Raw genomic sequence first — 27,738 nt, forward strand, 5'->3', positions numbered from 1 at the left:
TTAATGTCTCGACTTTTTTTCGATTTGCAATTTTTCAGTTTAGCAATATTTCGATATTACAATTTTTCATTTTCCGATTTTTCAATTTATCAATTTTTGATTTTTCGATTTTTAATTCTTCGTTTCCTCACTGTTTCAAATTCTTGATTTTTATTTTTTATTTTCCCCATTTATGTCATAATTTTTCGTTTCTTCATTTCTCTTATTTTTTAATGTTCGTCTCGTCTTTTTAATTTTCCGTTGATTCAATTTTTCAAATGTTCAATCTGTCCTTGATTTTCCAATTTTTAAATTTTTTCAATTTTGCAATTTTTGGATTTCCGATTTTTCATTTTTCCGATTTCTTTAATTGTCAATAACTGAATCGAAAATCGATTTTATACTTTTTCGGTTTTTAAGTTTCTCGATTTTAAATTTTTCGACTTTTGAATTTTTCGATTCCTCCTCCTTTTTCAAGTTCTTGATTTCCTATCTTTAAATTTTTCAAAGATTTCGTTTTATACTTTTACAATTTTGTATTTTTTGGTTCGAAAAGTTGAAAAATTGAAAAATTAAAAATCGAAAACCAAAAAATCGAAAAAAATTAACCAATCGAAAAATTGAAAAGAAGAAAAAGCGAATCGAATCGAGAAGTCTATAGTGGTGGTTTATTATTCCATTTATATTTGTTAGAATTGCTGTGGAAAATCCAAATATTGTAAAATCGAAAATTATAGAATCGTCAAAACTGTAAAGTCGAAAAACCAACATTGTAAGATCGAAAACTGAACAATTGAAAAGTCGATTAAATGAAAAAATCCAAAATCACAAAATTGAAAAAGTGAAAAATACAAAAAATTAAATTATTATTACACTTAATGGAAATAATCGAAACTAGAAAAATCGCAAATTAAAAATTGAGGAAACGAAAAATTGAAAAACAAAAAATTCAGAACTCGAATGATTTTAAATCGAAAAATTGTAAATTCAAAAAATTGAAAAATTCAAAAGTTGGAAAATCGAAAAACTGAAAAATTTAAATTGAAAACCCGAAAAATTGCAAATCAAATGACTGAATAAACAAAAAAAAACAAATTTAAGAACAGAAAAATTCAAGTCAAAAAAGCTGCGGGAAAATCGCAAAAAAATTATTAGTACTTACTTGGTAAGATAAAAGTGATTTTGACAAATCACATATCCCCTAAAAAAGCGGGGGCGGGTGGGCGGGGCTAGTATTTGGTAAGGTAAGACTGATTTTGGCAAATCATATATCCTGTGAAAAAATAGGGGGCGGGTGGGCGGGGCTAGTATTTGGTAAGATAAGAGTGATTTTGGCAAATGACATGTCTTTTTGTGAATAATTTAGCTTCTCATCGATACCGATAAATATTTTTTAGTATTAACGGAACGTGCTCGCTGTGCTCGCATTCTAATAGTTTTTTTTTTTAATTTAATCTCACAAAGGTTTGAAAACGCCTTTTCACGGGTGGGTAATTCACAGTTAAGTATTTGTTGCGACACGGTGCTAAAATCTAAATTTATCAATCAGTGCGATAACAGAACTTTGGACAATGAGGTGTGAATAACAGATAACAACACAAACATCACTTATATTTTTAAACAAAAATATATTTAGATTTGCAAAATTGATCGTGTAAAATTGGCATCATTACATAGATCTTCGGAGCAAACGCCACACGTTACAACATTTCCTTCAAGAAGTTGAGCTATATAATCACAAGTAAGTTGGTCATCCGAATTTGGGGAAGAAATACATCCTCTGTAATACCCTTCTAACTCCGTACTGGTATCACCTAAAAACACATTTAAAGAATTTTTTTTAAATTCTGTTACACTCACCTGGTAAGTAATACATTGTGAAACACTCGCTTGTTGTATCTTCGGCTACATCACACAAAGTTGTTTTTACATTACTTCCATAAGGATCCAAACATTGTTGAACTTCCGACGGATCACAGTCATAGCACTCCAGCGCCTGTTGAACTAAACCAAAGCAATTTTGTTAGCCGAATTGTACCGAAAACTCACCTGCAAACAGGGAGACAATGAACAACAGCTGCAACTTTTGCATGTTGTATAAACCTAATCGCGATTTTTTAGTTTATCTTACCTGTGATAAACGCCAACAAATCGATTCATATCGTCAGGTTTTAGAATCACCGCTGTTACATCATAAACAGAGTTGAGTGAACTTTTAATTAACCCAGTTTTCAACATAAGGTTCTTTTGAATTATTGTTTTTATTTAACTCGCGACTAACGAGGAAGCCGCTACTCATTCGCTTTATCAACACAGTGAACAGGATAATTAACCACAACACACACACACACACATATTTTTTATTATAAAATAATATTACAGACATTAGTTAACCATCAAACAAGGAATTTTTCGTTACAATTATTTTCGAGATTCTTCATGTTGTAGACAACCCAGACGTTATTCTGAATTTGGAAATTCTTCCATCGTTCCACACAGACACAAGTGAAGGGGTTACCGTCCACGAACACGTAGCTTATGGTAGAGATATCAAACACTTCCATCGGGAAACAACTCAGACTGTTGTTCAACAGAATCAACTGGTTGATGTTAATGTCGTCGAAAACCCCATTCACGTGATACAGGTTGTTGTTAGTCAAATCTAAAGTGTTGATGTTTTTCACCGAATGGAACACTTCTCGTGGTAACTCTTCCAAATTGTTATCAGCCAGACTGAGATAACCGAAACCGTTGACGTGCTTAAACGCGTCTTTGTGGACTTTCTTGATCCGATTTTGAGCCAAAACCACGTTCCAGACGGTCAACGGAACGTTCAAACGTTTGAACTTCAACCCGAAGTCGAACGCGTGAGGTGGTACCTCTTCGAGACGGTTCTTCGCTATGTAGATCGACCCTACCGGACTACCAAGAAACCAGTTGGTGTTCCAAGCCGAAATGCGATTATTGTTGAGCGAGATTAGCGTTAAAGTCATATTATTAAACGCGTTATTTTCAATTATGGAGATTTTGTTGTTGTTCAAGTAGATAAATTTGACTTGGAGACCTGTAAAAACCCCATTTTTGATTTCTTTGATTAAGTTACCTTCCAGGTTTAGTCCGTCTAGCTTTGGTACGTTTTTGAAAGTTCCGGGTTCGAGCTCTGTGACTCCACTGGAAATTATCGATAAATGGACGATGTTAGATAAGTTCGAAAGCGAGTTTTCGACGAGTTTCGGGATTTTTTGGTTGCGGATTGTCACGACTTCGAGGGGTTGATGGTTGATGTAATCGGTGAGGGTTTCGGATGACGGGATAAAAATGGCCGCGATGGGTGGTTTTCCATAGAGGAAGAGTTTGCCCAGTTGGGTTGTCAATAGCACTGTTACGTTTTCGAAAGTCGCGCTGTTGGCGAAATCTGACAACAGGATTGTCAAGACGAAAGAAACAAGTTTGGTGTTCATGGTGTCGCAGTGGAAACTAATGCGACTAAGTTTATTTTTGACCCTAAAATTAACCTTTTTATCTATGTGTGTTCCACATACTTTAGATATCGATTAATATTTATGATCTCTGTCGGTTGATGTTACATCTATTTGTGTCACAAGTTTCGCACCATGACACAGCCCCATTGGTCAAAGTTCGTTGTAAATTTTGACAAATCGAGTGTGCGTTTTCAATTTTGCAATTTTTGGATTTCCAATTTTTCAGTTTTCTGATTTCTTTAATTGTCAATAATTGAATCGAATTCGATTTTTACCTAAGAAATCAAAAAAATTATGGAAATCCAAGAAATTCAAAAAAATTCGAAAAATACAAAAAATCCAAGCAATGCAAGAAATCCAGGAACCTTAACAAATCCAATATTCCAAAAAATCGAAATATCCAAAAAATAAAAAAAATCCAAATAGTCGAAAAAAAAATTGAGAAATGCAAAAAACTAAGACCCTCAGGAAATCCAGATAGTTCAAAAAAACCAAAAAGGTCAAAAAATTCAGGAAGTCCAAAATGTCCAAAAAATCTAAAAATTCCAAAAATTCCAAGAAATTAAAAAAATTAATGAAATCCAAAAAATCCATAAAAATTCGAAAAATTAAAAAAATCCAAGAAATGCCAGAAACCCAGGAACCTTAATAAATCCAATAATCCAAAAAATCGAAATATCAAAAAAAATAAAAAGAAATCCGGACAGTCCAAAAAAAATCTGAAGAATGTAAAAACTCCAAACAGTTCAAAGAAACTAAAAAGTTAAAAAAATCCAAACAATTGAAAAAAACCAGGAAGTCCAAAAAATCTAAAAAATCCAAAAATTCCAAGAAATTCAAAAAATTAATGAAATTCAAAAAATCCACAAAAATTCGAAAAACACAAAAAATCCAAGAAATGCAAGAAACCCAGGAACCTTAAGAAATCCAACAATCCAAAAAATCGAAATATCCAAAAAAACGAAATATCCAAAAAATTTTAAAAATTCCGAATATTCCAAAAACTGACAAGAAATATTCGGCTACAAAAGGTGATAAAAAGACCTAAAAAACGGGACAAAAAGTCCACAAAAATACTCGGCTACAAAAAAAATGACAAAAAAAGAACCAAAAAATTATAAAAAATGTGAAAACAAAGGACAAAAAACAAAAAAAAATGGGACTAGAGAAAGCGGTTAAAAGGTGAAAGAAACATCACAAAAAAACGAGAAAAAAAAGAAAAAAAAAAAGGTGACAAAACCAGATGAAAAGCACGCTATAGAGAAAAGTTACCAAAAAAAATTTTAAAAACCCACAAAAAATGTGAAACCATGAGATAAAAAATCCATACAAATTTAAAAAGTCTACACAAGTCTAAAAATATTCCATAAAAAAAACACAAAAATTTACAAAAAAAAATAAAAACAGGACATAAAGTCAATAACACAAAATGAGAAAGACATTACAACAAAAAGTGATAAAAAAACAACGAGTTTACAAAAAAAAACAATAAAAAAAATTGTAGAAACAGTGGACATAAAGATCTATAAAAAAATCAGAAAAATAAGGCCAACAGAAAAATGACTAAAAAAAGGGGACTAAAAATTCCGAATAAAAGGCGGAAGTCAGAAAATGCAAAAGAAAAGGTCACAAAAAAAGAGAACAAAAAACCCTAAAATAAACCAACAAATAATTAAAAAACAGCTTCACAAAAAGAAGACAAAAAAATCAACAAAAAAATGTAACTATAAAAAGTAACAAAAAAAAGAGAAAAAAGAACAAAAGTTCACAAAAATGTCCAACAAAAAAAGCCAGTAAAAAAAAAAACAAGAACGAGCTGAAAAAAAGTGCCAAAGCAATCACAAAGAAGAACATAAAAAAAACAAAAAGTCGCCAAAAAAGACAGCAAAAGATGCGAAAACACGACAAATAAAGAAGACAAAAAACGCTACAAAAAAGGGAGCCAAATAAAAAATTCGCTAAAAATGATAAGAAAAAGTTGTCTACAAAAGTGACAAAAAAATCATTCAAAAACAAAAGAAACGAGTCAAAAAAGTCCACGAAAAGTGACAAAAATGCAAAAAATGCAATAAACAAGGATAAAAAGTTCACAAAAAATTTGAAAAGAGAGGAAAAAATATCCATAAAAGGAAAAATCACTAAAGAAAGTAATCAAAAGGAGGAAGTCATAAAAGGCCAATGTTTAAATTTTTCGATTTTTAAATGTTTCGATTCCTCCTCCTTTTTCAAGTTCTTGATTTCCAATCTTTAAATTTTTCAAAGATTTCGTTTTATACTTTTTGGTTTTCTATTTTTGATTTTTAATCTTACAATTTTGTATTTTTTGGTTCGAAATTTGAAAAATTGAAAAATTAAAAATCGAAAACCAAAAAAATCGGAAAAAATTAATCAATCGAAAAATTGAACACAGACACAAGTGAAGGGGTTACCATCCACGAACACGTAGCTTATGGTAGAGATATCAAACACTTCCATGGGGAAACAACTCAGACTGTTGTTCAACAGAATCAACTGGTTGATGTTAATGTCGTCGAAAACCCCATTCACGTGACCCAAGTTGTTGTTAGTCAAGTCCAAAGTGTTGATGTTTTTCACCGAATGGAACACTTCTGGTGGTAACTCTTGTAAATGGTTGTCAGCCAGACTGAGATAACCGAAACCGTTGACGTGCTTAAACGCGTCTTTGTGGACTTTTTTGATCCGATTTTGAGCCAAAACCACGTTCCAGAGGGTCAACGGAACGTTCAAACGTTTGAACTTCAACCCGAAGTCAAACGCGTGAGGTGGTACCTCTTCGAGAAGGTTCTTCGCTATGTAGATCGAACCTACCGGACTACCAAGAAACCAGTTGGTGTTCCAAGCCGAAATGCGATTATTGTTGAGCGAGATTAGCGTTAAAGTCATATTATTAAACGCGTTATTTTCAATTATGGAGATTTTGTTGTTGTTCAAGTAGATAAATTTGACTTGGAGACCTGTAAAAACCCCATTTTTGATTTCTTTGATTAAGTTACCTTCCAGGTTTAGTCCGTCTAGCTTTGGTACGTTTTTGAAAGTCCCGGGTTCGAGCTCTGTGACTCCACTGGAAATTATCGATAGGTGGACGATGTTGGATAAGTTCGAAAGCGAGTTTTCGACGAGTTTCGGGATTTTTTGGTTGCGGATTGTCACGACTTCGAGGGGTTGATGGTTGATGTAGTCGGTGAGGGTTTCGGATGACGGGATAAAAATGGCCGCGATGGGTGGTTTTCCATAGAGGAAGAGTTTGCCCAGTTGGGTTGTCAATAGCACTGTTACGTTTTCGAAAGTCGCGCTGTTGACGAAATCCGACAACAGGATTGTCAAGACGAAAGAAACAAGTTTGGTGTTCATGGTGGCGCAGTGGAAACTAATGCGACTAAGTTTATTTTTGACCCTAAAATTAACCTTTTTATCTATGTGTGTTCCACATACTTTAGATATCGATTAATATTTATGATCTCTGTCGGTTGATGTTACATCTATTTGTGTCACAAGTTTCGCACCATGACACAGCCCCATTGGTCAAAGTTCGTTGTAAATTTTGACAAATCGAGTGTGCGTAGCCTTCGTAGCACCCTCTATACACACCAGGTTGCTCTTTGTTATCAAAATCTAAAAACACAAGTCAGACAAATTTTGATTCATTTTATACTCACTCGGTGTGTAATGAATGGAAAAACATCGCATGTTTCGTGATTCCGGGCAATGGGTGACTTTGACGTTGTGGTGAACTGGGTCATGACATCTTCCAGGAGAAGTCGGATCGCAATCGTAACACATCAAATTGGCCCCAACTACAACCAAAAACGTAAAAACTGTCTCCAATTTTCGCTCTTACCTGAAACGCAAAGACACAGCAAAATTGCGCAGACTTGGTCCATCCCGAATACGTAGCAAACTGATCAAAGTTTACAAGCTTGACCTTTCCAACCCCGACGAAACCGTTATTAAAAAACTTTATTCGTGTTCTCTCGTGGAAGCGATTTTAGTCGGACGAAAAATTAATTTTGCTTCAAACAATCCGAGTTTAGTTTAATTAAAGCAAGTTTTTGTTGGACGGACGGATTTCAAGCTAATTAAAACGAGTTAGTGGAGAGAGTGCAGGAGGTTATCACACAATCGCTGACGTTCGTTTAAGGATTATCAGTGTCTTGGTTTCCACGAACATGCAATCACTTGACTTGTTGATTCTGGTAATAATTTCGTCTTCCGGTGACGCTAAATTGGGAAAAAGTGGAATTTTCGACAATGTCACGCTTTTGGTGACAAGATTGGGTGAACCCAGTCACGTGGTTGTGGTAGATTTCGACGACAGTTTGACTAAGTATGTCGTACCATCGTCAGAAGGAATCGTCATCAAAGACCAACTTATCCCCAAATTGGACACCAACTGCATAAGTGATTTCCCCAAACTCAAAAATTTGTCACTGGTTTCAAACGGAATTCGCGAAATCCGGCGTGGGGCTTTCAAAAATCTGCCAAATTTGAAACTTTTGAACCTCTCCCACAACGACATTGAAGAAGTCCGTCAAGGAATCTTCAACCACCTCCCCATGGAAGATTTATACCTAAACAACAACAAAATCTCCCGTATTGGTTACAAAGCCTTCAGTCACCTCCACCTCAGGAACTTGTTCTTAAACAACAATAAAATCTCTCGTTGGAGCAAAGATTGGTTCGCTGACAGTTCGGTGCTAATTTTGGACTTGAGTTACAACCTAGTGGAAGAGCTGCCACCGAATTCATTCCATTTAATGTCAGAACCGGTCAATGGCAGCATGAGTCTTATCTTTAGTGGTAACCAGTTGAAAAAAATCAACAATCACGTCTTTAATGGCTTCGACAAGCTCCGGAGTATTTTCCTCGACAGCAATTTAATCGAGCGCTTGGCCCCGGGAGCTTTTAATGGCGTGAAGTACGTAAATAGTGTGAATTTAAACAACAACAGCTTAACCGAAATCCGGGCTGAAGTGTTGCGCGGGACTCAGGTCGACGTGTTGATGCTCGAAGACAACAAGCTGAGGTGCCTTTCCACGGATCTCTTCCGGATGGAGGAACTGGACATTGATGGTAATCCCATTACGTGTTTCTGCGTGAAGACGTGGCTGGATTGGAGAGAGCGGCACAGTAATCCGTCGATTTACCACATCACTAATTTGGAGGAAGAGTGTATCTGAGATTGTTAAAATCGAGTTATAAAATTTGCATAAGGTCGGGCTTTTGCAGCAGTTTTATGTTGTTTTAAAAGGAGGAATTGGCGGACTAAACAGCGTTATAAATTTTGAACGATGGCGGTGCATGTGGATGAGGTCGGTGGAGCGGGATGAAAAATTAAAATTGCCGAGTGTTGCTTTATTTATTGCGGCTTATGTTCATGCGGGGTATTAGCAGCGTGGGAATTTTCAATGACTGGGGGAATAGTGGGAGAAAGGCATCTTCGGCGAAATTGTTGTATTTAAATTGTATAAACAATATATTTCTATATTTGAGATGTCTTTTATTTCGCCCCTATTTTTTGCTAGAGCAATCTAGATTTTTAGAAAAAAAAAATTGCCGTCCGTAGCGTTTTTTTTTTTAAATAATTTATAAAATCTTGGGGACCATAAATTTTTGCTTTTGAAAGAAATTAGAACAATATTGCTGTCTTTGAATGAGGCTAAGAGAACCTAAGAAAACTCTAGAGACCTCGGAAATTCTATTAAATCTTAAAAAAAACACCGTTTTTCAATTTTTCGGTTTTTCGATTCTTCAGTTTTCCGATTTTCAAATTTCTCGGTTTTTTAAATTTTCGATTTTTCAAATTTTCGACTTTACGATATTTGAGTCGATTTCTTGACATCCCTTTTTTTGATTTTCAAAATTTTTCGAATTTCTCGACTTTTCAACTTTTCAATTTTTAAATTTTCTGATTCGATTTTTCGATATTTCAGTTTTTCAATTCTTCAATTCTACTTTTTTTTCCTTTTTTATGTTCAAATTTTTTTTCTCAATTTTGTTATTTTTCGATTCTTAAAATTTTTGAATTTTTCAATTTTTAACTTTTTTTTCTCAATCTTTGATGTTTCGTCTCTCGATGTTTCGGTTTCTCGGTTTTCCGGTTATTCACTTTTCCGATTTTCGATTTTTCAATTTTTCTTCCTTTCAGTTTTGGAATTTTTCAATATCTCGATTGTTGGGTTTTTTGATTGTTCAATTTTCCAATTTTGCGGCTTTTAAATTTTTGATTTTTAGGTTTTTCGATTTTGTCAATTTTTCGATTTTTAAATTTTTCTGTCTTTAAATTTTACACTTTTCAATTTTTTGATGTTTCGATTTCTCGATTTCTCAAATTTTCGATTTGATTTCTTGAAATCCCTTTTTTTTCGACTTTTTGGTTTTTTGGTTTCTCGATTTTTCAATTTTTCAATTCTCCTATTTTTCAATTTTTCGATTTTTTAAATTTTTGAGTTCTCGGTTGTTCGATTTTTCGACTTTTCAACTTTCTGATTTTTCAATTTTTTTGAAATTTTTAAATTTTAGACTTCAATTTTTCGATTCTTCAGTTATATTTCTTTTTCATTTTTTTAAATTCAAAATTTTTAATTTCTCAATTTTTCTATTTTTCGATTTTACGATTTTTTAATTAGATTTCTTGACCATCTCGGTTTTTTATTTTTAAAAGTTGTCGACTTTTCGATTTTAAGATTTCTCGAATTTTCAATTTTTCGATTTGACGATTTTTTGAATCAATTTCAATGACATCTACATTTTTCGACTTTCATATTTTTCAATTTTTCGATATTTAAATTTTTCAATTTTTTAATTGTTGGATTTTTCGATTTCTCGATTCTTTATCGATTTTTCAGTTCTTGGATATTTCTATTTTTCAATTTTTCTAATTTTTGATTTTTCAGTTTATTGATTTTCCAATTTTCATACGATTTTTTGTCACTTCGGTTTTTTGATTTTTAAAATTTTTCTACTTTTTAATTTTTAGGTTTCAGGATTTTTCGGTTTTTCAATTCTTCAATTCTCCGATTTTTGAGTGTTTCGATTTTTTAAATTTTAGATTTTTCGAGTTCTTGGTTTTTAGGTTTTTCAATTTTTTGATTCTTCAATTTTTCTATTTTTTTTATTCAAAATTTTTAATTTCTCAGTTTTTCTATCTTTCACTTTATAAAATTTTCGATTTCTTGACACATATTTTCTGATTTTTAAATTTTTAGACTTTTAGATTTTTGGATTTTTAAATTTGTCCTTTCTTCAGTTTTTCGATTTTCCACTTTTTTGTGCAATTTTTCGCTTTTTCAATTTTTCGTTTCGGTTTTTTTTCGTTTCGATTTCACAATTTTTCAATTTTTCGATTCTTCAATTCTTTTTTTTTTATTTTGTTTAAATTCAAAATTTTATATTTTTCAATTTCCCAATTTTTCGATTTTACGATTTTTTGATTGGATCTCTCGATATTTCGGTTTTCGATTTTTAAAATTCTTTGACTTCTGGGTTTTTCAATTCTTCAATTCGCTGATTTTTTAATTTTTCGATTTTAAAAAATTTCGATTTTTAAATACTAGCCCTTTCAATTTTTTGATGTCTCGATTTTTCGATTATTCAATTTTTCGATGCTTCAGTTCGTCTATTTTTTGATTCACTTTTTTTAATTCAAAATTTTTAATTTCTTAATTCTTCCATTTTTCGTTTTTCAAACTTTCGACTTTTTCATTTTTAGATTTCTCAATTTTTCAGTTTTTCAATTTTTTTAATTTTGGATTTTTCGTGTTCGTTTTTGGATTTTTCGACTTTTCGATTTTTCAATTTTTTTGATTTTTAAAAACTTCAATTTTTAAATTTTAGGCTTCAATTTTTCGATTCTTCAATTCTATTTCTTTTTCATTTTTTTAAATTCAAAATTTTTAATTTCTCAATTTTCCTGTTTTTCGATTTTACGATTTTTTGATTCGATTTCTTGACCCTCTCGGTTTTTTTATTTTTAAAAGTTGTCGACTTTTCGATTTTAAGATTTCTGGAATTTTCAATTTTTCGATTTGACGATTTTTTGAATCAATTTCAATGACACCTAAATTTTTCGACTTTTTGATTTTTAGACTTTTATATTTTTCAATTTTTCGATATTTAAATTTTTCAATTTTTTAATTGTTGGATTTTTCGTTTTCTCGATTCTTTATCGATTTTCAGTTCTCGGATATTTCTATTTTTCAATTTTTCGAATTTTTTATTTTTCAGTTTATTGACTTTTCAATTTTCATTTTACGATTTTTTGACACTTTGGTTTCTTGATTTTTAAAATTTTTCGATTTTTCAACGTTTCGATTTTTTAAATTTTAGATTTTTGGAGTTCTCGGTTTTAAGATTTTTCAATTTTCAATTTGTAGTAATTTCGAGTGACAAATTTTAAATTTTTAAATTTTTTGATTCTTCGAGTTTTCTATTTTTTGTTTCATTTTCTTTATGCAAAATTTTTAATTTCTCAGTTTCTCTATTTTTCGTTTTTTCAAATTTTGGATTTTACGATTTTTTTTATGTATTTCTTGACACCTATATTTTTCGATTTTAAAATTTTTAGACTTTTAGATTTCTAGATTTCTCAATTTCTGTCTGTTCCGATTTTTTCAGTTCTTGGACACTTCTATTTTTCAATTTTTCGAATTTTTAAGTTTTGATTTTACGATTTTTCTTTCGATTTTTTGACATCTCGGTTTTTGATTTTTAAAATGTTTCGTCTGTTTGATTTTTAAATTTCGCGATTTTTCGGTTTTTCAATTCTTCAACTTTTCAAATTTTCGTTTTTTCAGTTTTTCGATTTTTAAATTTGACTCAATTGTTTTTGATGTTTCGATTTCACAGCTTTTCAATTTTTCAATTTTTCAATTCTTCTTTTTTTTGATTTTTTAAAATTAAAAATTTTCAATTTTTCAGTTTCTCAATTTTTTGGATTTTACGATTTTTTGATTGGATCTCTTGACATCTCGGTTTTTCATTTTAAAAATTTTTCGACTTTTCGATTTTAAGATTTCTCGACTTTTCAGTTTTCAATTTTTTAATGTCTCTATTTTTCGATTATTCAATTTTTCGATTCTTCGATTCTTCAATTTTTTGCTTCACTTTTTTTGATTCAAAATTTTTAATTTCTTAATTTTTCCATTTTTCGTTTTTCAAATTTTCGACTTGACGAATTCTTGATTCGATTTCTTGACATCTCGGTTTTTTGATTTTTAAAATTTTTCGACTTCGATTTTTAGATTTGTCGATTTTTCAGTTTTTTAATTCTTCAATTCGCCGATTTTTTTAAATTTTGGATATTTCGGGTACTCGGTTTTTTAATTTTTCGATTCTTCGGCTTTTATATTTTTCAATTTCTCAAGTTTGAAATTTTTCATTTTTGAGTTTGCTGATTTTTCAATTTTTCGATTTTAAAAATTTTCAATTACTCGATTTGACGATTTTTTTATTGGATTTCTTGCAATCTCGCCTTTTCGAGTTTTAAAATTTTTCGACTTTTCTTTCAGTTTTTCGATTTTTAAAACTTTATATTTTTCAAATCTTTGATTTTTGACCATTTTTTGATCCGATTTCTCGACATCTCGGCTTTTCTTTTTTTTTAATTTTTCGACTTTTCGATTTTTTGTTTTTTCGATTTTTCAGTTTCTCGAGTTTTAATTTTTTCGATTACTTCAGTTTTTCCATATTTCAATTTTTCAATTTTAGATTTTTCGATTTCTCAGTTCTTCGATCCTTCAATTTTTCGAATTTTTAAATTTTTTAATTTATCGATTTGTTTTTTAATTTTCCGCCTGTACAATTTTTTTATCCAATTTCTTGGCATCTCGGTTTTCGATTTCTCAATTTTTCAAGTTTCCGATTTGTCAATTTTTCAACATTTCAATTTTTGAAATTTTTCAATTTTTTGATGTTTCAATTACTCGAGCTTTCTTTAGTTTTTAATTTAGTTTCTAAATATTTTCTAAAGCTTTATAAAAACACGCCGTACATTTCCGTGAAATCTCCCTCGCTGTGCTTTTTATTCCACTATTAAACTTCCACCGTAGATGGAAGCACACACATATTCAGTAACCATACATCTAATAAGTTATTAAATTGTTAAAAGCTTTGTTCCATAGTTCCGACACCTACTTGTTCGAGCGGCACAATTCAAGTATCCGCCAAGAGAGGAAGTTAGCAACTCGCACCAAACCAGAGTGGATAATCCAATTTCAGTTATTTACCCCTAAAATGCGATGTCCTACAAGAAGTAATTAATTGAGATAGTTTAAACCAGTTCCCGGGGATAGATCGCTTGCACCAACAAAAACGCGATCTCGCTCCACCCTGCGTCAAATTTGCTTCCCTCCTAACAAATGTCTCACGTGTAACTCGATTTATTGTCTTTTTTCGCATCCGCTGCCCTCGCCAACCCCTATATTTCACCCTCACCGTCGGCCATTTTATTGCGAAACTTGATTGATTCTCCTTTCACTACTTACGGGGATTTTCATTAAATCTTATTGTTGTGACAAAAGCAGAATTGGCAGAGACGGCTTCATTTCGCGACGTGCAAAAAGTAGACTAGAGCCGGTTCGAATCCCGACGAAAAATGAACGCTCGCCTTGGAGCCTCTTTTGATTTCTTTTCAGCAAATTCAATCTTGGACGAGGTTCTTGCATACTTTGAAAACGTAATAAAGCTGCAGGTAATTGGATTAGTATTGACGCCGAGTTCTCCGTTTACATTATGAAAAGTCGCCGGAACGACTGGCGTTTTCTAAGCTGAGCTCTTAAATATTGTGACTCGAGTAGTATGCGGAGCGAATTCCATTGTATTTTAATGTCGAATTAGCCGCTAGAGTGACATTATCAGATCGGTAATGCAATTTCATGGATAGAATTGTTGAATTAGGATTTGTTAGGTCGTAATAACGAGTTGCCGTTGGTTTTGTAAGAGATTGCGTAACGTTCGAGAGAATTCTTTATGACTTGTGGTGCTACATACAACTCCACTTTCAGAGCGATAAGATTTTAAGCCCCAAATCACCTTAATATACTTCTAAAATGTTTGACGTGATCAGTTCTTTAAAGGAATTAACAAATTTATGATTATGACAAGTCTAGTGGTCGCCAAAATTCTTCCAAATCCTTTCAAAAACAAAAATTAAGGGTCTCCAAGATTTTGTTTTAATTATTTCAAACAAAAAAAATCTAAAAATTGAGAAATTAAAAAATTGGAAGAAATAGAAGAATTCAAGAATCTAAAAATTGAAAAACCGAGAAATGGAAACATCAAAAAATTGAAAAATCTAAAATTTAAAATCGCAAAATTGAAAAGTCGAAAAGTCAATCAGTCCAAAAATCGAAAAACCGCAAGATCAACAATTTTAAAAACTGAAAAATTGAGAAATAGAAAAATTCCAAAACTGAATAGAAGCAAAATTGAAAAATCGAAAACAGAGATGTCAAGAAATCGAATAAAATAATCATCAATTCGCACAATTGAGATTTCGAAAAATGAAATTGTTAAAATCGAAAAATTGAAAAACAGACATTGAAGAACTGAAAAATAGAAAAATCGAGAAATGGAAAAATTTGAAATTAAAAAATTAAAATCTGGAAAATTGAAGAATCATCGAGAAATCGACAAATCGAGAACTCGAAATATCCAAAATTTTAAAAAATAGAAAAATTGAAAAATCGGCGAACTGATGAATTAAAAAACTGAAAAATCGACAAATCTAAAAATAATTCTAAAAATCAAAGACGTCAAGAAGTCGAATCAAAAAATCGTAAAATCGAAAATTGGAAGAATTAAGAAATTAAACATTTTGAATTAAAAAACGTGAATCAAAAAATAGACGAATTGAAGAATCGAAAAATTGAATAATCGAGAAATCCAGACATCAAAAAATTGAAAAGTCTAGAATTTAAAAATCGAAATTTTTTAAAATCGAAAAATTAAAAAATCAGCGAATTGAAGAATTGAAAACTGAAAAACCGAAAAATCTTAAAATCGAGTAGTCAAAAATCCAATCAAAAAATCGTAATATCGAAAAATTGCGAAATTGAAAAATATAAAATTTTGAATTTAAACAAAATAAAAAAAAAAAGAATTGAAGAATTGAAAAATTGAAAAATTGTGAAATCGAAACATCAAAACAATTTAAGTCAAATTTAAAAATCGTAAATTTGAAAAGTCGACAATTCGAAAAACTGAGATGTCAAAAATCGAATGAAAAATCGTAAAATCAAAAGTTGAAAAATATGAAACTTAAAAATTCGAAAAATTGAAAAATAGAAGTGTCCAAGAACTGAAAAAATCGAAACAGACAGAAATTGAGAAATCTTAAAATCTAAAAGTCTAAAAATTTAAAAATCGGAAAATATAGGTGTCAAGAAATCGATAAAAAAAATCGTAAAATCGAAAATTTTATAAAGCGATAAATAGAAAAACTGAGAAATTAAAAATTGAGAATAAAAAAAAATAGAAACATTGAAGAATCAAAAACTCGAAAAACCTAAAATTAAAAAAATCGAAACGCCCAAAAATCGGAGAATTGAAGAATTGAAAAACTGAAAAATCGAGAAAACTAAAAGTTAAAGTCGAAAAATTTTAAAAATCAAAAATCCGAAGTGTCAAAATGTCGTAAAACGAAAATTGGAAAATCAAAAATTCGAAAAATTGAAAAATAGAAGTATCCAAGAACTGAAAAATCGATAAAGAATCGAGAAATCGAAAAATCCAACAATTAAAAAATTGAAAAATTTAAATATCGAAAAATTGAAAAATATGAAACTCCAAAAATCGAAAAGTCGAAAAACTGAAAATTCGAGAAATCTAAAAAAATTTTAGAAATCAGAAAACCGAGATGTCAAGAAGTCGAATCAAAAAATCGTAAAATCGAAAATTTGAAAAACGAGAAATGGAAGAATTAAGAAATTAAAAATTTTGAATTAAAAAACGTGAATCAAAAAATAGACGAATTGAAGAATCGAAAAATTGAATAATCGAGAAATCGAGACATCAAAAAATTGAAAAGTCTAGAATTTAAAAATCGAAATTTTTTAAAATCGAAAAATTAAAAAATCAGCGAATTGAAGAATTGAAAACTGAAAAACCGAGAAATCTTAAAATCGAGTAGTCAAAAAATTGTAAAAATCAAAAACCGAAATGTCGAGAGATCCAATCAAAAAATCGTAAAATCGCAAAATTGAGAAATTGAAAATAACATTTTGAATTTAAACAAAATCAAAAAAAAAGAATTGAAGAATCGAAAAATTGAAAAATTGTGAAATCGAATCATCAAAAAAATTCAAGTCAAATTTAAAAATCATAAATTTGAAAACTCGAAAAATTCAAAATTAAAAAAATCGAAAAATTGAAATATCGGGGAGTTGAAGAATTGAAAAACTGAGAAAAAGCTAAATTTGAAAATCAAATAGGCGAAACATTTTAAAAATCATAAACCGAGATGTCAAAAAATCGACTGAAACATGTAAAAAAAGTAGATTTGATGAATCGAAAAAGTGAAAAATCGAGAAATCAAAAAACCGAGAACTCCTAGAATTGAACAATCGAGAAATCTAAAAATCAAAAAGTCCAAAAATTTTGAAAATCAAAAAAGATGTCAAGAGATGGAATCAAATATCGCAAAATTTTAAAAATCAAAAATTTTAAAAATCGACAAATTGAAAAATTGCAAAATGTAGAATTTAAAAAACTGAAAAAAAGAAGATTGAAAAATAGAAAAACTGCAAAATCGAGAAATCGAAACATCAAAAAATGGAAAAGTGTAAAATTTAAGGACAGAAAAATTTAAAAATCAAAAAATTGACAAAAATCGAACAGTCGCAAAATCGAAAAGGCCTAAAAATCAAAAATTTAAAAGCCGAAAATTTGGAAAATCGGAAAATTGAAGAATCAAAAAACTGAAAAATTAAGAATTTGAAACATTCTAAAAGTGAAAAGAAACAAAATTAAAAAATCAAAAAGTCGAAAAAAACTGGAAAAATCGAAAAACAGAGGGATCGAAAAATCCAAAAATTACAAAATCGAAAAAATGGAAAAATGGAGAATTCTCCAATCCGCTTTTCCATTTTGAAAAACTGAAAAATCGAGAAATCTAAAAACCGAAAATTCGAAAAACCGAAATGTCAAGAAATCGAATAAAAAAATCATCAAATCGAACAATTGAAAATTCCAAAAATGTAAATCTTTTAAATCGAAAAATTGAAAAACAAAAGTATCCAAGAACTGAAATTCAAAATCGAAAAATTGGAAAACAGAAAAAAAATACAAGAATTGAAAAATTGAAAAATCGAGAAATCGAAACATCAAAAAATTGAAAAATTGAAACATTTAAAATCGAAGAGTCGAAAAACCGAAAACTCAAATTATACAAAATTTAAAAAATCCAAAACTGAAAAATCGGAGTATTGAAGAATTGAAAAACTGAAAAATCGAGAAATCCAAAAATCGAAAAGTCGCATAATTTTTAAAATCAAAAAACCGGGATGTCAGACAATCGAATAAAAAAATCGTAAAACCGAAAATTCAAAAATTCGAAAAATAGAAAAGTTGAAAAATTCAAAATTTTAAATTAAAAAAAAATAGACGAACTGAAAAATTGAAAAATCGAGAAATCGATTCAACAAAAAATTGAAAAGTCTAAAATTTAAAAATGGAAATTTTTAAAAATCGAAAAATGGAAAAATCGTAAAGTTGAAAAGTCTGAACATGGAAAAACCGAGAACTCGAAAAATCCAAAATTTTATAAATCGAGAAATCTAAAAATCAGGAAGTCGAAAAATTATAAAAATCAAAAACCATGATGTCAAGAAATCGAAAAAAAATCGTAAAATCAAAAACTGAAAAACGTAAGATTTAAAAAACCGACAATTCGAAAAATCAATAAACTGCAAAAAAACAAAAATTTAAAAATTCCAAAATTCAGAATTAGAAGTATCCAAGTTTGTACTGAAAAATATAAAAACAACAGAGAAATAAAAAAATCTAAAATTTAAAAAAGTCGAAAAACAGAAAAATCGGGAATCTAAAAATCGAAAAGTCGAAACATTTTTAAATCCAAAAACTTTGATATCGAGAAATCCATTCAAAAAATCGTCAAATCGAAAAACTGAAAAATCGAGAAATCTAAAATTCACAAAGTCGAAAAATTTTGAAAATAAAAAAAAATGTCAAGAAATGGAAAAATTGAAAAATGTAGAATTTAAAAATCTGAAAAATCGGAGATTTGAGAATCGAAAAAGTGAAAAATCGAGAAATCGAAACATCAAAAGAATGAAAAATCGAAAAGTCGAACAGTCTCCAAAAATCGAAAAACCGAAAAATCAAAAATTACAAAATTCGGAAAATTGAGAAATTGAAAAATTCCAAAACTGAAAGGAAGAAAAATTGATTAAAAATTAAAATGAAAAAACTCAAACATCGAGAGACGAAACATTAAAGATCGAGAGAAAAATTGAAAAATTGAGAAATCCAATTAGCCGAAGATCGAAAAATTCAAAGTTTAAAAATTCAAAAGTTTAAAATTTAACAAATCGAAACAAAACAAACAAAAATTTCAAAATCGAAAAATTGAAGAATCGCAAAAAAATTGAAGATTCGAAATATTGAATCGAAGTACTGAAAAATCCCAAAACTGAAATAAGTATCAGAGAATTGAAAAATCAAAGAAAAATTTTAAAATCCCAAAACATAAACATCGGTAAAATGAGAAATCGAGAATTTGAAAAATCGAAAACCTTTAGAAATTGAAGTATTGGAAAACTGAAAAATCGTAAAACTGAAGATTGGGAAACAGAAAAATAAAAAAAGGAAAAATTGAAAATTTCAAGAAACGAAAAAAAATGCCACCACTGAAATGATAAAAAATTGAGTAATCCAAAAATTGAAAAACGAGAAATTGAAAAATCGATAAAATTTCAATATCTAATGTAAGATGGCATTCAATCCTGGGTTTCATTGGTGAAGACGAGCAGACAAATTTTGGTTAGCGTTTTCCTAACATGCATACGAAAATCCGCCGACAGACGACAGACAGACAGAAACGGGAGACCTATATTTCGCACTCTAGAGGTCATAAAACGTTGCGAAAAGATGAAATAGCCAGCAGCTGAAATTAATAGATCACAGACAAACAACAGACAGACGGCAACGGGAGACTACTGTTTCATATTCTAGCTATTACCTTGAAGTTCTTTTACGTAATGCGATAAAAGAGACAGTTGTATTACCGGAAAAGTAATTTAAATACCAGTTGTTACACAAATTGATGAGGCGAATCCAGGACAAACTGACCACGGAAATAGCGATTTCCACGTTTGTGAATCATCATTTCCAAATATCTAAAACTGATTTTTGGTATTAGAGACAGCAAATAAAGTTTAGTTTACAATTTCTAGATACCACCTCAAACTTATAATTACAAAACGAGGATTATAGACGTCATGCCTTAGTGACATCGACTCTGCGGTAACGTCCACTATTAGCCAATATCCTGCAAAATGAGCTGATTTATGGGTCAAGTTAAGTGGTTAGTGCTTAACAATAGCAGTATGCACAGACCACCCATCAACAATTTCATTTATAATTATAATTTTTGCTTATTAACTATCGATTTCCTACTCTTACCAACCTCTGCGCTGATACCGGATTCAACAACCTTCCATACCGACCAAATATGGAGGATTTAATTTGTATTGAAAGAAAAATTGTTTCATGTCGTCGCCATAAAGTTAATTTGCGTTAATTTGTAAGCAGCCACATGCCCCTCCTACTGTCCCTATTCAAACAAAAATTTCCCGCACCAATCCTGAATACTAAACCTCGAAAAGCCAAAATCTAATCCATCTTTCTTTGTTCCAGGTGAGGACGCCAGATGAATTAGCGTTTGCAAACAGGTATTGTAGTCATCAAACGCCCCACTTTGCACAAAGCGATTCACAGACAAAAACTTTTTTCCGCTATCTGTGGACCATCGGTCGGGAAAAAGATTCCCGTTTTTCTCTCTCAGATAAGCGACAATAAATCGACATCTGACACACTTCCTGCATCGGAATTAAGTGTGCACGTAACGTTATTACGGGTTACGTCAAGAAAAATGCTCTTTGACCTAACACGTCCTTCCGATTTTGTAAGTGAAAGTTGGATGATATAAACCTTTTTTCTTGTTTTCGGTCGATGCACAATTTGTACCGGGAGGTCAAGAGCGATTCGCGTTCAAGGGTCAGAATAATAAAAATGTACAGTCGTGGGGACTTTCTCGATTAGCTTCGGAACGGGAAAAATTGCGCAGAGATGGGATATTATTGTCATTAAATGAGATTAGAGCGGTGATAATTTAGATGGAAGAGACGTTAGTGGTGCCCATATAACAGAGTAATACGATTGTAGTAATTAGATCTCTGATAAAATTATAAGCTGCGAGTGCATGTGCGGCTTTGAGTGGATTGGTAGCTGGAAGGATAATGTACAAAGGCATAGGCCACATAGATAAATGAGTAATTGATGTTGTCTGCGTACGTGGATGCGGCTCCGAACAATGCATGTTCATTATCATAAAACAACACGTTCGAATTATTGTTCTGGATGAGGCGCAGCTACAATATTTCAGTTTCCTGTAAAAAGTCAACCAGAACCCCCACTATCTACCAGGCAATAAAGAAAGATTCATCAAGTGGGCTTCCACTCGGATAATTAAATTGTATTGACGGGTTATAGTAGAAAAAGCTGCAACTAGAACTCGAACTTGACCAGATTACAAATCCTCGGGTGTAGTCCTTATATGAAGCATAATGACGTCTTGTCAACCGCTTCTTTATGGCCGCACCCAGCCCAAACCTAAACAGGCAAGGACACAATTACTGTACTAGTTGAAACCTGTGAAAGTGCTCCACACACCACGGGTACTACAGTCATCTCCTTTGGTTTTCTTATGATTTGGGGTACACTCTCTAAAGTACCTACATAAAAAGTTTGCAGCCCTGAGTGAGACTCGGGAGTCATCACCCTACCCGGACTCTTTTTCTCATAAAGCATTAAACTCATTTGCCAAAATCACTCTTATCTTAGCAATTACTAGCCCCGCCCACCCGCCCTCTATTTATTCAGAAGGTATGGCGTATGCCAAAATCAGTCTTATCTGAGCAAGTACTAGCCCCGCCCACCCACCCTGTCTCTTTTTCAGAGGATATGTGATTTGCCAAAGTAAGACTTATCTTAGCAAGTATTAGCAAGTACTACCCTCTGAGAAAGTAATGGGAGGGTGGGCTAGGCTAGAACTTGCTAACATAAGTCTTATTTTGGCAAATTACATGTCTTCTGAGAAAATAGGGGGCGGGGGGGCGGGGCTAGTATTTGTTAAGATAAACTGATTTTGCTCCTATAGATTTTGTAAAAACTTGTGAAAATTAAAGGTATTGAATTACAATTTCAGTTTAATTCCAAAATCTACCCGAAATGTGCAAAATATGATGAGTGTTTATTTTTTACTCTAGACATCGAGATTTTCCGAAAAAAATCGAAATAATTGTTTTGTAATTTAACGTTTTAAGGTTATCGTAATCATAAATCGTTAATGAAAATGTATTCGTTTATCCTCTTCTGAAAAATTGATGACGCCATCTCAAAATTTGTAATGGAAAAACTCACCTGAAACAGGCATGTTTCTTTACATTTATTTTAACGTTACTTATATATCTTTCATAAAAGCAAATCTTACAATTTTTCCAAAAATCTGTCACAAGTTTTCGTTTTTTATTTTCTTAGTTTTTTCAAAATTTTTCAGTGTTTCCGTTTCATAATTTTTCGTTTTTTCAACTTCATTTTTTTTTAATTTTTTTTATTTCTCGATTCGAAAATTTTTCAATTTTTCGATTTAGCAATATTTCGATATTGCAATTTTTCATTTTCCGATTTTTCAATTCATCAATTTTTGGTTTTTCGATTTTTCAATTCTTCGTTTTCTCACTTTTTCAAATTCTTGATTTAATTAATATTTTTGAAATTTGCTTATACAGGGTGTCTCAGAAAAATTAACGACTGAGTTGTAAGAAAATAAATATCCAGTCAGATTTAGGAATTTAACTCGTTACTAATAAAATATGAAATTTAACACCTTTTAAATTTAACAAGTTTTTACAAATTTAGTAAGAAAAAATTTGAATAAAATCAATATTATACTAGCAAGTGCTAGCCCCGCCCACCCGCCCCCTATTTTCTCGGAGTTTATATCATTCGGCAAAATAAGTTTTACCTTTGCAAGTACTAGCCGCACGCACCCGCTCCCTATTTTCTCAGAGAGTATGGAATTTGCCAAAATGTGTCTTATCGTAGCAAGTATTAGCCCCGCCCACCCACCCTCTGGTTATTCAGAGGATATGGCATCTGCCAAAATCAGTCTTATCTGAGCAAATGCTAGCCCCGCCCACCCGCCCCTATTTTTTCACAGGATATGTGATTTGCCAAAATAACACTTATCTTAGCAAGTACTAGCAAATACTGCCCTGTGAGAAAATGAAGGGCGGGTGGGCGGGGCTAGTATTTGGTAAGATAAGAGTGATTTTGGCAAATGATATAAACTCTGAGAGAAAAAGGGGTGGGTGGGCGGGGCTAGTACTTGGTAAAATATGACTGATTTTGGCAAATCATATATCCTGTGAAAAAATAGAGGCGGGTGGGCGGGGCTAGTACTTGCTAAGATAAGACTGATTTTGGCAAATGATATAACCTTTGGGAAAATAGGGGGCGGGTGGGGAGACCTAGTATTTGTTAAGATAAGACCGATTTTGCCCCTATTGAAAACCAGCTTTATTCGTATTCTATTTCTTTTAATTTCAAGATTTTAATCCCATTTCTGAGATCTACATTACGTTATATATTGTCAGGCTAATGCTCTTAGATAGAAATGGAATCATCTAGAATTAACTTCATTGTCTTGTTTTTATCTTCTCAGTTCTTGTTCTAAAGATCAAAATCTGATAGAATCTAGAATTTTCTTAGATTTCTTACCACCTTACCTCTGCTTTCAATAACAGTACGTGCATAAGTAAAAATTCTTCCACAGCTTTCGCAAATTTCACCAACATTCTATATTTTTATAGATTCTCAGAAACTAGCTCTTTTCTTATTCTATTTCTTTTAATACCATGACTTTTGAATTCCATTTCTATTTGTCAAGCCAATACTCTCAGAAATGGAATCGTCTAGAACTAGTTTCATCTTGCCCTGTCCTTTGATTCCTCAGAGGGTATGGCATTTGCCAAAATTAGTCTTATATATCTTAGGGTACTAGCCCCGCCCACCCGCCCGCTATTTTCCCAGAGGATATATGATTTGCCAAAATCAGTCTTACCTTACCAAGTACTAGCCCCACCCACCCGCCCCTATTTTTTCAGAGGATATGTCATCTGCCAAAATAAGACTTATCTTAGCAAGTACTACCCTCTGAGAAAATAAAGAGGGGGTTAGAACTTGTTTAACATAAGTCTTATTTTGGCAAATGATATATCCTCTGACAAAATCGGGGGCGAGTGGGCGGGGCTAGTACTTAGTAGGATAAGACTGATTTTGGCAGACGACATATCCTCTGAGAAAACAGGGGGCGGGTGGGCGGGCCTAGTTTTTGTTAAGATAAGACTGATTTTGCCCCTATTGATCTTGAAAACCAGCTTTTTCAATTTCTTTCAATTTAAAGATTTTAAATCAAATTCTGAGACCTATATAACGTTATATATTGTCAGGCCAATACTCTTAAACTAGTTCTTTTCTTATTCTATTTCTTTTCGTACCATGACTTTTGAATTCCATTTCTATTTGTCAAGCCAATACTCTCAGAAATGGAATCGTCCAGAACTAGTTTAATCTCGCCCCGCCCTTTGTTTTGTCAGAGGGTACGGCATTTGCCAAAATCAGTTTCATCTGAGCAAGTGGTAGCCCCGCCTACCCGCCCATATTTTCTCAGAGGATATGTGATTTGCCAAAATCAGTCTTGTCTTAGCAAGTGGTAGCCCCGCCCACCCGCCCATATTTTTTCAGAGGATATGTGATTTGCCAAAATCAGTCTTATCTGAGCAAGTACTAGCTAGTACTACCCTCTGAGAAAGTAAAGTGGGGGGTGGGCTGGGCTAGAACTTGCTAACATAAGTCTTATTTTGGCAAATCACATATCTTCTGAGAAAATAGAGGGCGGGTGGGCGGGGTTAGTACTTTGTAAGATAAGACTGATTTTGGCAAATGACATATCCTCTGAATAAATAGAGGGCGGGTGGGCGGGGCTAGTACTTGCTAAGAAAGACTGATTTTGGCAAATGATATAACCTTTGGGAAAATAGGGGGCGGGTGGGCGGACCTATAGTATTTGTTAAGATAAGACTGATTTTGTCCCTATTGATCTTGAAAACTAGCTTTTTTCGTATTCTATTTCTTTTAATTTCAAGATTTTAAATCCCATTTATGAGACCTATATAAGATTATATATTGTCAGGCTTAGATAGAAATGGAATTATCTAGAATTAGCTTCATTGTCTGGTTTCTATCTTCTCTGTTCTTGCTACCTAACCCACCCGGGTCCTCATTGTTCGAAAGAAAGATCAAAATCTGATAGAACCTAGAATTTTCTTAGATTTCTTACCACCTAACCTCTTCCTTTAAAAGCAGTACATGCATAAGTCAAAATTCTTCCAGTTCTTCCGCAAATTTCATCAACATTCTATATTTTTATAGATTCTCAGAAACTAGCCCTTTCCGTATTCTATCTCTTTTGATACCATGACTTTTGAATCCCATTTCTGATTATCAAGCCAATATTCTCAGAAATGGAATCGTCTAGAAGTGGTTTCACCTTTTGGTTTCTGTCTTCTCTGTTCTTGTTCTAAAAATCAAAATCTGATAGAACCCAGATTTTTTTCTGTATGTCACACGTTTACTGTTCTAGAATTTTCTTGGGCTTCATATTACCCAACCTCTTCCTTCAACAGTAGTGCCCAGAAGATGTAGAAATTCTTTCAATTTTCCGCAGATTTCACGGACAAATTATTTTCTTCTGGATTCTCAGAAACTAGCGTTTTTCTAATTCTATTTCTTTTAATTTCAAGATTTTAAATCCCATTTCTGAGATCTACATAACGTTATATATTGCCAGGCTAACACTCTTAGATAGAAATGGAATCATCTAGAATTAGCTTCATTGTCTTGTTTCTATCTTCCCAGTTCTTGTTCTAAAGATCAAAATCTGATAGAACCTAGAATTTTCTTAGATTTCTTACCACCTTACCTCTGCTTTCAATAACAGTACGTGCATAAGTCAAAATTCTTCCACAGCTTCCGCAAATTTCACGAACATTCTATATTTTTATAGATTCTCAGAAACTAGCTCTTTTCTTATTCTATTTCTTTTGATACCACGAATTTTGAATTCCATTTCTATTTGTCAAGTCAATATTTTCAGAAATGGAATCATCTAGAACTAGTTTCATCTTGCCCTGTCCTTTGATTCCTCAGATGGTATGGCATTTGGCAAAATTAGTCTTATATATCTTAGGGTACTAGCCCCGCCCACCCGCCCGCTATTTTCCCAGAGGATATATGATTTGCCAAAATCAGTCTTACCTTACCAAGTACTAGCCCCACCCACCCGCCCCTCTTTTTTCAGAGGATATGTCATCTGCCAAAATACGACTTATCTTAGCAAGTACTACCCTCTGAGAAAATAATGCGGGGGTGGGAGGGGCTAGAACCTGCTAACATAAGTCTTATTTTGGCAACTGATATATCCTCTGACAAAATAAGGGGAAGGGTGGGTGGGGCTAGCACTTGGTAGAATAAGACTGATTTTGGCAGACGACATATCTTCTGAGAAAACAGCGGGCGGGTGGGCGGGGTCTAGTACTTGGTAAGATAAGACTGTTTTTGGCATATGACATATCCTTTGAGAAAATAAAATATATATTTCCTTGACAATTGATCTAAAATTGGTGGTATTTTGCACATTTTTGTGTATTTCAAAAGACAATTCTGGAAGAACCATGACTTCTGCGGCCCGAAACAAGAAAATGTATTAAGTGTAATTTTGAAAATTTTGTTGAAAATTGGTCCAATAATTGGTGGAATTTTGTACATTTTTGTATATTTCGAAGGACGATTCTGGAAGAACCATTGGAGATATCGAAGAAATGAAAGCGGATATGACTTCGGCGGCCCGAAATCTACAAGAAAATGTATTAAATGTAATTTTGAAAATTTTGTTGAAAATTGGTCCAATAATTGGTGGAATTTTGTACATTTTTGTATATTTCAAAGGACGATTTTGGAAGAACCATTAGACATATCGAAGAAATGAAAGCGGACATGACTTCTGCGGCCCGAAATCAACAAGAAAATGTATTTAGTGAAATTTCGAAAATTTTGTTGAAAATTGGTCCAATAATAATAATCGGTGTTATTTTGTACATTTTTGTATATTTCGAAGGACGATTTTGGAAGAACCATTGGAGATATCGATGAAATGAAAGCGGATATGACTTCTGAGTCCCGAAATCTACAACAAAATGTATTAAGTGAAATTTCGAAAATTTTGTTGAAAATTGGTCCAAGACTGTTGGAAAAACTTAAATTTAGCCCCGCCCACCCACCCGTTCCCTAATCTTTTTCTTCAGAAATAAGAAATGAATGTTATAGCAAATAAGTAGTATAACAAAATAAATAATACTGATTTTGGTAAATGACTGAACAACATTAAGAGTAATCACTCGAATGAAGAGGGGGTGGGTGGGCCGGGCTATCCCTTGCTTATAAAAGATTCTGTTGGAAAAAGTTAAATTTAGCCCCGCCCACCCACCCGTTCTCTATTTTTTTTTTCTCCAGAAATAAGAAAAAAATGTTATAGTAAATAAGTAGAATAACAAAATAAATAAGACTGATTTTCGTAAATGACTGAACAATACTAAGAGTAATCACTGGAATGAAGAAGGGGTGGGTGGGCGGAGCTATCGCTTATTGATAAAAAACTGTTGGAAAAAGTTAAATTTAGCCCCGCCCACCCACCCGGTCTCTAATTTTTTTCTTCAGAAATAAGAAATAAAAATGTTGTAGCAAATAAGTAGTACAACAAAATAAATAATACTGATTTTGGTAAATCACTGAACAATATTATGAGTAATCACTGGAATGAAGAGAGGGTGGGTGGGCGGGGCTATTGTTTGTTTATAAAAGATTCTGTAGGAAAATGTTAAATTTAGCCCCGCCCACCCGC

The 27,738-nt window shown here is 32.1% G+C and overlaps 3 protein-coding genes across 3 annotated transcripts in view; 1 reads left to right on the forward strand and 2 right to left on the reverse strand.

The window, feature by feature from the left end:
- Positions 1–27,738, forward strand: part of LOC135125014 (uncharacterized protein) — a 226,340-nt gene that overhangs the window by 35,870 nt on the left and 162,732 nt on the right. The window lies entirely within an intron of this gene.
- LOC135125010 (leucine-rich repeat-containing protein 15-like) lies at positions 1,588–3,440 on the reverse strand. The gene is made up of 3 exons (XM_064050285.1): positions 2,029–3,440; positions 1,840–1,983; positions 1,588–1,793 (listed from the first exon to the last, which is right to left on the reverse strand). The coding sequence occupies exon 1, from the start codon at positions 3,438–3,440 to the stop codon at positions 2,376–2,378; it is 1,065 nt and encodes a 354-aa protein (XP_063906355.1). The 3' UTR covers positions 1,588–1,793; positions 1,840–1,983; positions 2,029–2,375.
- On the reverse strand, positions 3,471–6,837 carry LOC135125011 (leucine-rich repeat-containing protein 15-like). Its single transcript, XM_064050286.1, has 2 exons — positions 6,476–6,837; positions 3,471–6,436 (listed from the first exon to the last, which is right to left on the reverse strand). Exons 1-2 carry the CDS (start codon positions 6,831–6,833, stop codon positions 5,850–5,852), a joined length of 945 nt encoding a protein of 314 aa, XP_063906356.1. The 5' UTR covers positions 6,834–6,837; the 3' UTR covers positions 3,471–5,849.

This window comes from Zophobas morio, unplaced genomic scaffold (assembly GCF_036711695.1).
Source record: "Zophobas morio isolate AGI-343-1 ecotype UQ-CSIRO unplaced genomic scaffold, CSIRO_AGI_Zmor_V1 ptg000008l, whole genome shotgun sequence".
Classification (NCBI taxonomy): Eukaryota; Metazoa; Arthropoda; class Insecta; order Coleoptera; family Tenebrionidae; genus Zophobas; species Zophobas morio.